The following is an 11227-nucleotide window of genomic DNA, read 5'->3' on the forward strand; positions in this document are numbered from 1 at the left end:
TTTTTCAATTTTTTTTTCCTGATTTCATTTTTGTTTTAAAGCTGAGTTAAGATGATTTAGGCTCTTTCATTGAACCAGGTACTATTTTAAACTTTTATTTCAATTTCTTTATGCTGTAGCAACATATATGTATGTATATATATTTTATCTCAGTATAATAATCTGAGGAATACCTAGCTAGCATTCTTACAAAATTGGAGGAGGCATTTTTGAAGATACAGAACATCTACTTCCTAGAAGCTTTCTTGTTACGTCCTAGTTTCAAGCTACTATTCCCATGCATCCCCTAGCTTTATGCTATGGTGTGTTGTCCCAAAGTGTTGGCCCCAGGAGAGAGTAGTGAGGAAGGAACAACGTGATTTTGTTCACTACTATCAGCAATCATATATTTGAAAATACTCAGAGGCTAAGAGTCATAGTGAAAAAGCGTGATGAGTAAAGGCAAGGGATTGCCTATGGTAAAGCAAGTAAACGTTCACAAAACACACCTCTCTTAGTCCTTTTACAATGCCACCAAGGCAAACCAGGCCTCTAGGTTCTTCTTTCCTTGCCCTGGGTTCCCTGGGAAGAATGGACTTGAGATGGAAGGATGTCAGGAATGACCGTCATGTGCCTAAGCCACAGAGCTTAGGCTCAAAGCAAGCCTGAACACCAAATGGCTGCAAAACTGAACAGTGCATTTTAGAAACTGTAAGTACAGAACTGAACATGCAGGAGTGCACACATGTGTCTCTTCCTTGTCTTGAATAGTGAAGTCAGTCTCTTTCTTGAGTGGTCGTTTTTACCCGATAGGTTCATCAGAGACGAAGGCAGTGGCCACGGCTGCCTGGTCTTCTGGGCTGGATCAAGAGAATTGATGCTGTGGTGGATGCAATATGTTCCGGAAAAGAAATGGCAAGCAGAAAATAAAGAGAATGAACAAATCAAAAGACAGGAGAGAAGAGGGGGAGGAGATAATTGAGCAACAAGAGAAAAGAATAGTAGGAACCCTGCAGTTCTTCAGATGAAATATTCCCGTTTACACTCGCTCACTGTGTTTTGCAAGTCAATATCATTTCTGAAGGAACTGTCCAAATTTTCTGGATATTCCTTCTCCTTCATCTGGCTTGTACGATGTGACTGCTTGTGCTGGTAGAGGAACCGGGTCATGATGCCGATGATACAGAAGATAATGAATATCACCACTGCTATCACCCCTGGAGATAAGGGGAAGGAAAGAGAGAAGGATATTGTCATGAATCATCTCCTCAGGAGAGTAGATTCTGGCCAGATGAAGGAAGCAAGTAGGAGAGAAAAAAAAAAAATCCCGCAAACACAAGTCTGTCACCTGCCCAGAGATAAAGACCTGCTGAAATGCCCTGTCTTCAATTACTATAAAATTTCCTTCTTTCAGACTGGCTGGGGACAAAGACGGTTGAAACCATAAAAGATTTTGTTTAAAGAACTTTGAATGTCAACTTATATGTATGGAATTGGACTACCAAAGGGTTTTTACGTAAATTTTTCAAATCTGGTATAGAGAATGTGTCAGATGTAATTAGCCCATTGTTTTGTCACCTCTCAACTATTTCAGTTACTTTAGTGTCCTAGAAAATGGTATTTAAATATCTCACATCTCAACACATGTTCTCCTGATGTAAATTTGTTTTATGTTTTATGCTTGTTTTACTAAAACATTTTCATTAATAATGAAATGATGACTATATTTTTAGAATATTTTTATACTGTTCTGCACTCTGTGACACGAAGGCTTGTTCAGTGACAAGACACCTCTGTTCTGGAGAAACTCCGAGTCAACCGAGATGGCAAACTTCTGCCCAGGCCCATCAGATTCCCCCTTACTCTGACTGTGTGTGATTTAACTGGATTATGTTGCAAGCTGTCCTTGCTGACCCTAAGGTCTCCCCCCTACCTTTGCCAGGAACGCTCTTGGAATGTGAAAGGCAGTATCAGCCAAGGAATGGTGCAAATGAGGAAGTGGCAGGTGTGTCTCCACATGAATGTAGGTATTTCAGCATGAAAATATTTGAAAACGCATATGATAAGAAAAGAATTTACTTGTAATAAATTGTATATTCTGCTCTTTCATTTTTCTAAGGTGAGAAGACATAGAGAAAAAGTGTCTGTTTTAGAAAGTTATTTTTTGACATCTTGCATTATGATTTTTAGAAGCACGGATATTAGAAAGTTTCATATGTTGATGGCATGTCTTCCATCAGTTTTTTGTAGAACTGGGACCATTATTAACATTTATTTTTATACATATATATTCCTAAATCATTTTGTGGCATTTCCTCCAAATATTTTAGAACAAGTAAGAGTAAAATCACCTAAAGTTAGCAAGTCTATGAATTAACTGGGTGGAGGTGAGTGACTTTCCCTAGCGGGTTGCTGTAAGTTGCTCCTTCGCGTGGGTTTCATTAAGAGATGAAATAAGGAACTGGTTTCTACACCTTCAATGTGTGGGATAGTCAGAGTCAGCAGCTGTGTAACCACCAGAAAATTTCCTACAGGATCAGATGACTTTCCTGCCCTTAAAAAGACTCACAGAGCATGTAAATGCCTGGAGGAGAGTCAGCAGTCACAAAAGTCTTTCCACTTGTCAAATGGGGAATTATTGAAAGAGAAAGAGGCACAAAATTATTTCCCACATTTCTGGATGCCAAACAAAAATTAAGGTAGACCAGCTTCTCTGAAGCAGAAATTCAGGTCAGAGGTTTTAGAAACTTCCGTAAGGAAAGGCATAGTTTTCTTTTCGTCACGTTATCAGGAGTGCACCTTTGTGCTCCCAAGGTCATTTGTACCTCCTCCCACAGAACGGTCTTCACTGGTTGTCTTGTTGTCTGTTTACCCATCTCCTCCCTGTCTCCTTCATCCCCATATTCCTCTACTTAGCACAGAGCCTGACCCATAGCAGGGCTCATTAAATATAAGTTAAATGGAAGGATGCTGCAGGCTTTTAAAAGGAGAACTGCGTCTGCCGAGGATCAGTTCATCTAGGCTTCCAGAAGGCAGGGATGGCGGCACCTGCTAAGGTTATGTTTGATAGAAATGAGTTTGGTTTTTCACAGGCATCTTACATTAAGCAAAGCTTGGGAATCATTCTGTGTTGCAAGACTCAGATGGAAAAATCAAGCCCCAGCAGGCGGAAGCCAAGCTGAAGCAGAATAGAAAAGTGGGGAGGCCAACAGGCAGTGAGAAAATGGAAAAGCAGGAGAGCTGAGCTCACAGCAGAGCAGACAAGGTCTGCATCTGTAACCATATGTGCAGTGAGAGTTGAAACTACAGCCCTGTGGGCTTCACCCTGCTCGTTAGACCTAACCCAAATCACTTGGTGGGGAACGCTCGACAGAACTGCGGCTTCACCCGTTGTCTGCCCCAACGTGGCTTCTTCTCCGTATTTAGTTGTATCATTCTGCTTTGTTTGCATTTTAGAAACAGTGACAACTATATGAAATGAACAGAATGTGAGCTGCCGTCTGTAAGTAAATGCTCCAGCTGTTGACTCAGTGCTCAGCTGCCTCATGAATCAGAGGCAGGATAAATCCACAGAGCTGCTGGTATCGGCAGAGGGTGACTTTGATCATTCAGCACACATGACTACTCATGAAAAGCAGCTCACAGGCTTGTAGATAATGTGGGGCTCTGTGTATTGGATGGCCTTAATTAAGGAAGGCTTCAGATAACTGTATCCAAAATACAGGATGATTTATGTCTTTATGCATTCAACAACAATGAACCCTTTACCTCCAATGACTGCCGAATCACTTCGAACTGCGTTAGTGAGTGGTTCCCGCTCATCTGTCTTCCCAAAGGGATCTGAAAGGAGTAAAAGACATGGGACTTCAGTTCTTACTCAAAGCACTGACGGGAAGTCTACAGTGTGGCACACCTGTAATGACACACCTGTGCATTGCACCAGGTGCCCTCAAATAGTCGTGAGTTGACATGTTGCAAGGAACTCAAAAAACATGCACAAGCAGAAGGCATTGGAAGCGCATTGTTCTCACCCTAGAGTTCAATGGCCCTGTTCATTTATATGCAAGTTGTAAGATTAGGTGTTGAAACATGATGGTAGTATCCTGCCAACATGCCCTCACCCTGCCCCGGAGGTCCCTTGTTGCCTTGCTGGACAGTTCCTATGCATGGCATGCTGCTCTGCTTGAGAGTTTTCTCCAGATGCAAGAGGATTCTGAGTTCATTGCCAGTGAAGAACAAAAGTGCTAGAGAATTAACAGCCTCGGAAGCAGCCCCCACTGATGAGGGAGGAATTGTACCATATGTACAGCAATATGGATGATATAAGAAAGAACATCAATTTTAAGGCACACAGACCTTAGTCTGAATCTTGGCTCTGTTGTTTGTTTGTTTGGTGATATTGAGCAAGACCTCTTTTTAAGTATCAATTTGCATATGTATTAAAGGGGAGTAGTGACACCTCTATGTGTGCGTATAATCTATGTTAAATTTTCAGGACCATGTGGCTGCTACACCCTTATGAACAGCCACTATTATTATTATTTTTCATTTAATCATTGGGAAGTGACTACAACATGAGTATTATTGTTCCCCTTTGGCAAAGAAGTAAACTACATTGGAACGATCAAACTTTCATGTCCAAAGTCCTGCAGATCATTCATGGAAGAGGCGTAATTCACACCAAAGCTATCCAATTTCCGTACTCAGGGTCTTTCTATTACTCCTCTCTGGTGCCGGAAAAATACCAAGATTGGTGATGTGCAGGCAGCCACAGAATTCAAGCCGCCATGTGATATCATTAGTCCTGTCATGTGTCATTTAAACTTTCTTATCTGTCAAATGGTAAAAAAAAATAGTCTTTGCCTTAAAGGATTTTGTAAGAATTATACAAGTTATTATAAATGTTTTTAGAACGGTGCCTGGTACAATGTAAGTGCTCACTAAGTCTTCTTTCTTATACATTTGCTAACTATTAATTACATACACATTAGCATGTATATAAACATGTACATTCTTGTCTCACTAGTGGGACGTGAAGCTTCCTAATGAGAAAACCAAGACATACACACTTCTTCACACTGCAGTACTCACCACACGGCCATAGACACACATGAAAGATGTTGGATAAGTACTTATCATGTCTTTGACTGAGCAGAGTGTGGTAGTTTATGCCGTTTGTGGTGTACAGAGTTGGTCTTTTCCTAGGACTCTTGAAACTGGAGCAGAAACAAACCAACATGAGGGAAAGGCTAATGGGGTTAAATGGGAAAGGTATTGTAGTTAAAGAAGGGGTTGGCCATGGGGCAGGTATTCTGAACTGGTGGCATTGATAAGGTGGGTCTGGTGGGAAAAACTTGTGTTTGGAACTTGATATTATTATTAATAATCTCTGTACACCTAGATGGCTTATATACATGCACTCATACAGGCAGAAGAACATAGACATTATACATATATATATATATATATATATACACACACACACACACACATACATATACATATATATATGTATAAATATATGCCGCCAATTGATAACAATGAGGTGATGATGATAGTGGGTGTTGGAAAATGAGAAATCAGATGAGGCAACGAAAGGGAGGGAGAGAGGGGAAGAGGTCTGGTGAAAGATAGAAGGCAGGGAGGAAAGAAAGAAGAGAGAAAGGGAGGGAGAAAAGAAGAGAGGAAAATGAAAATATTTGGTTATTAGATCTCCTGTATCACACTGTCCACTGTGCTTGTTATTCCTGCACATCCCTGAGCTAGTCTACCTACCTAAAATGCCTCCTGCTTCTTTGTAAAGAGTCATGTGTGGCTTAATGGTGGGAATATATTCTGAGAAATGTGTCTTTAGCCAATTCTGTCATTGTGTGGAAATCATAGAGTGTGCTCACACAATCCTAGATGGTACAACCTATGACACACCTAGGCTGTATATATACAATAGACTGTTACGCCCAGGCTGCAAACCTGTATAGCATGTTGCTGTGTGAATACTGTAAGCAACTATAACACATTTGTAAGTACATGTGTATCTAAGCATATCTAAACATAGAAAGGGCAGAGTCAAAATGTGAAATTTAAAGAAAGGGTGCACCTGCATAGGGCACTTATCATGAATGGAGACTGCAGGACTGGAAGTTGCTCTGGGCGAGTCAGTGGTGAAGGTCTAGGACATTGCTCTAATTTCTATAGACTATAAACACTCTATACTTAGGCTACACTAAATTTATTAACATTTTTTTCTTTCTTCAATAATAAATTAACCTTAGCTTACTGTAACATTTTTGCTTTATAAACTTTTTATTTTTTTAAAAGTTTTGATTTCTTTGTAATAACAGTTAAAACACACATATCATACAACTACACAAAAATACTTTCTTTATATCCTTTCACTCCCAAATGCCTATCAGTGATAGACTGGATGAAGAAAACATGGCACATATACACTATGGAATACTATGCAGCCATAAAAAAAGGATACAGATGGCTGAAAACCATCATTCTCAGCAAGCTGATGCAAGAACAGAAAACCAAACACTGCATGTTCTCACTCATAGGCGGGCATTGAAAAATGAGGACACATGGACACAGGGAGGCGAGCATCACACACTGGGGTCTGTTGGGGGTGGAGCAGCAAACCACCATGGCAAGTATATACCTATGTAATAATCCTGCAAGATCTGCACATGTACCCCGTATATTAAAGTATAATAAAATATATATATATATGTATAAAGATTATTTTCTATTTTTAAATTTATTTATTTACTTTTTAAACTTGTCCTTTTAAACAAAGACACAAACATACACACTAGGCTAGGCTTACACGGGTTCAGGATAGTAATATCTCTGTCTCTCACCTCCTCATGTGATCCCACTGAAAGGTTTTCAATGCCAACAGCATGCAAGAGCTAATATCTTCTACCTTAACAATGCCTTCTTCTGAATTACTTCCTGAAGAAAATACCCGAGGCTTTCATTGAGTAGTAAGTTTATACCAGAGTCACCACAAACATGTGCATAAGGTGTTGTACTAGGATCTTATGATTGCTACAATGATCTTATTTCTATGACCTTTTTCAGCTCCATTATAATTTTATATCACACAGTCTATGGAGACTATGCAGACCATTATCTGCATACTGGCACATGAATATGTCTGTATTCAAATGTGAGTCATTCATTGTGGTGTGGTTTATTAGATCATTTAGATCATGGCCTTTTTTTTTTTTTTTTTTTTAGACTTAGTCCGCCTCTGTCACTTAGACTGGAGTGCAGTGGCGCAATCTCAGCTCACTGCAATCTCCGCCTCCTGTGTTCAAGCAATTCTCTTGCCTTGGCCTCCTGAGTAGCTGGGATTACAGGCATGCACCACCATGCCCGGCTAATTTTTGTAATTTTAGTAGAGATGGGGTTTCACCATGTTGGTCAGGCTGGTCTCGAGCTCCAGACCTCATGATCTGACTGCCTCGGCCTCTCAAAGTGCTGAGACTACGGGCGTAAGCCACCGCGTCTGGCCTCACGGCCTTTTTTCCTTACTCCAACTTACAATGGTTCCTCCCTTACTGAATTTACATACTACTTTTAACATTATTAACTAAAGTAATAACCTTGGTTATTACATAGCATTGATTTTACATCAGATTTCCACATTTCTAGCAAATTTTGCTAATAATATATTAATACACATTAACCCAGCTACTTCTAACTCTCTAATATTTATTAAAGCTACAAACAAAATACTTCACATCTAGTAAGATGACAGCTTCACTAACAAGACTACAAAAATTAAAAATACCATGCCTATATCCACGCTTAACGGACACCTTCTACAAAGTAATCCTTGGGGTAGTTACTCATTTATTTCAACAGTACTTCTCTTTTCACAGTGTGTCTAAATTGTCTTTAACAATTTTAGAGATATCTTTTAGTTTTAACTCCCCTCTCAAAAAAGAATGACTCAGCTTAAATGCATCTACCTATTTATATCACGTATATATACACACATCTCAATCTATATTTATAAGAATAGATTATAAGAACAGATTTATAAGAATAGATTTATAAGAATAGATTATAAAAATAGATTATAAGAATAGATAATAAGAATAGATTTATAAGAATATAAGAATAGATTTATATAAAATTGAATTTATATCATATATACACACATCTCAATTTTTCTTATAGCATAGAATTTATTATATATTATAACTATGCAGACAGACATTGAGCAATTATCTATATCTATCTCTATGGAATATCTATCTACATAGAGAGATACAGGGAGACAGAGCTAACATTCCATAAGAACTTCCGTAAGAACTTCTACACTTACACCTAATGATTTCCTCATGAGGGGTTTTTACCGATTACTAGATATGCTACACTCTACCAGACATTTTCACATTAACGGATGTATTTCCTTTTGTAATGATCTTCCACCTTCTGAACATTGCAAACCCTTCTCCCTAAACAATTGCCATGACCAGATTATTTATAAATCGATCATTAGTTCATCTAAAAATATGTTTGCTGCTTTTTCTAGATTCCACACCATCCAAAAACCCTGCTCCTATCTTTGCTCTGCATTGCTCACACCGTATTATGATACAGTGCCAGGCAGCCAATGCCACACCCTCATCCCCTGAACCATCGCCTTCTGTCATCTTTACAGATTTCAAAAATTAGGAACTTTGAATGTTTCTTATTTTTCGTCATCTCCACTAACTACGGAAGTCAACACTGAGTAGCTGCTTATAAGATGTGTGACGAACGAGGCAAGAAGAGGATCACAACAATCTCATCAAAGACAACTCAAAATGGTATTTGAAAAATAAAATGGTGATACCTAAAGCAGTGAAGGAGTGGGCAATACATTGCTGGAAGAGTAGACAGAAATATTTAAATATCCTACTCACATTACCAGATTTGATAAAAAATTATTTCTCAAGTTTTGTTGTTGTTGTTGTTTTTGAGACAGTCTCGCTCTGTCACCAGCTGCCAGACTGGCGTGCAGTGGCATGATTTTGGCTCACTGCAACCTCTGCCTCCTGGGTTCAAGCAATTCTCTTGCCTCAACCTCCTGAGTAGCTGGGACTACAGGCGCACGCCACCACGCCCAGCCAATTTTTGTATTTTTAATGGAGACGGGGTTTCACCATGTTGGCCAGGATGGTCTCGATCTCTTGACCTTGTAATCCACCCGCCTCATCCTCCCAAAGTGCTGGGATTATAGGCGTAAGCCACCGCGCCTGGCCCTCAAGTTTTATAAAATATTGGACTGAGCACTAAGGATCTCAGGCTAAAGGTCTTGGCTAAGAGTCTTGCCATATAAAACAGAATGTTTCTCAATGTATTACCCAAGATATTAAAATCCCATTGACTTGTTAAATGGCAGAAGATGTCCCAACTTTTATCTTCCTCCCAAAGCATCATGACCAATCACAGACCATTGCTGGGGGAATTGTGCCTGTAACAGAAAATTATCATGGCCCAAAGTGCTTTATAACAATGGCCCTTCACCACCTACCACTACTGTTCTTAGTGTGAGCTGGGAGGCAAGGGGAGGGTAAGACAATACCATGGTAATCTAGGAGCTTTACCAAACATCTCAGACCTAGCCTCTTCATCACCGCTACTCACAAAATCCATATTTATTATCAATATGAGCAGTAAAATCTGAATAAAATAAATATCCTGTGGATTTACAAAAAGCATCCTGGAAAAATCTGACAATACCCCCTCATCCATATACAAGCCACTTTAAAGAATAATCAGAAGGATGACACTATTGTTACTGTTTCTATTTATATTATATTGGCCTGTTGATATATGTTGATGTCTTGATTTTATCCTAGTGTATGAATCATTTTTTTAACCAGTGCTTATGATGCTTTAACATCTTGAGGACCTAACTGCCCCTCCCAGGGCTAGCTAATTCCTAGAGATAGCAAACAACATGCCTGCAACCATGCCTTTTATATACAAACCAATCAATCCAGAGCCCATATTCCCTAGTAACTCACTTACTTAACTCACACTCACTAACCCAATATTTTTCTTGCCTTAAATCACTCAAGGCCAAGTATTAGACAACTAGAGATCACCCCTGTAGCACAGAGCCTGCCCAAGTTATTCAAACTATCCAATTCTAACTGGCTGAAGCTTGCCTACCTGCTTTCCCGTTTCTCTTTCTGCCTCCTGACCAAACCTGGCACTTCTCCATGTGGCCCTCAGTGGTATAATGTATCTCCTTTTCTTGAGAACTATAAGAAAAAACTTTTCTTTCAAAGGCAATCATCTCATGCCTGCCACCTTATCATGCCTGATTAAAACAAAATCCCAGATACATTTTAAGACACCCAAAATCACAATGACTAAGAAAAAGTAGACAAGGCACTTAGAGAGTGGAAAAACAGAGGATGTATGGATGATCGTGCTGTGGGGATTTCCTATTTTTAAGAAAGGCTGATTTAATTTATTTTGGCTACATATTCAGAAATAGGATTCGAGTTTTAATATTTTGAGACACATCCCTACTCTTTTCCATAATGGCTGTACCAATTTGGATTCCCATCAGGAGTCTACAAGGGTTCTGTTTTCTGCACATTCTCTCCAACATTTGTTATTTTTGCCTTTTTGATACTAGTCATCATATTATCAGCTGTGAAGTGACATCTCATAGTGGTTTTGATTTGCATTTCCCTGTTGATCAGTAATGTTAAACACCTTTTCATGTACCTATTGGATGTTTCCATGTCTTTTGTGGGAAAAAAAAAAAAGCCTATTCACATCCTTTGCCTATTTTTTAAGTGTTTTTCTTTTTTCTTTTCTTTTTTTGCTATTGAGTTATGTTAATCTTTTTTATGCTTTGGATACTAACCCCTCATCAGATATAGGGTTTAAAAACATTTTTTTCCCATTCTGTAGTTTGACTTTTCATTTTGTGGATTGTGTCCTTTGCTGTACAGAATTTTTTAGTTTTATGCACTCCCATTTGTTTATTTTTGCTCTTCTTGATCTTACTTTTGGTGTCGTGTAAAAATATATATATTTCCGGCCGGGCGCGGTGGCTCAAGCTTGTAATCCCAGCACTTTGGGAGGCCGAGGCGGGTGGATCACGAGGTCAAGAGATCGAGACCGTCCTGGTCAACATGGTGAAACCCCGTCTCTACTAAAACTACAAAAAATTAGCTGGGCATGGTGGCACGTGCCTGTAATCCCAGCGACTCAGGAGGCTGAG

The 11227-nt window shown here is 39.3% G+C and overlaps 1 protein-coding gene across 1 annotated transcript in view; it reads right to left on the minus strand.

Annotated features, from left to right (window-relative positions):
* The window catches only part of CNTNAP5 (contactin associated protein family member 5), an 865582-nt gene continuing 854355 nt past the window's right edge, over positions 1 to 11227 (minus strand). The window contains exons 23-24 of the mRNA XM_017544214.2: positions 3748 to 3819; positions 1 to 1196 (exon numbers count right to left, since the gene is read on the minus strand). Coding sequence (XP_017399703.1) covers positions 1000 to 1196; positions 3748 to 3819 — 269 coding nt within the window. The 3' untranslated portion in view covers positions 1 to 999. The remainder of the gene's footprint in view (positions 1197 to 3747; positions 3820 to 11227) is intronic.

Source organism: Cebus imitator, unplaced genomic scaffold, assembly GCF_001604975.1.
Source record: "Cebus imitator isolate Cc_AM_T3 unplaced genomic scaffold, Cebus_imitator-1.0 Scaffold167, whole genome shotgun sequence".
In the NCBI taxonomy this organism is placed as follows: Eukaryota; Metazoa; Chordata; class Mammalia; order Primates; family Cebidae; genus Cebus; species Cebus imitator.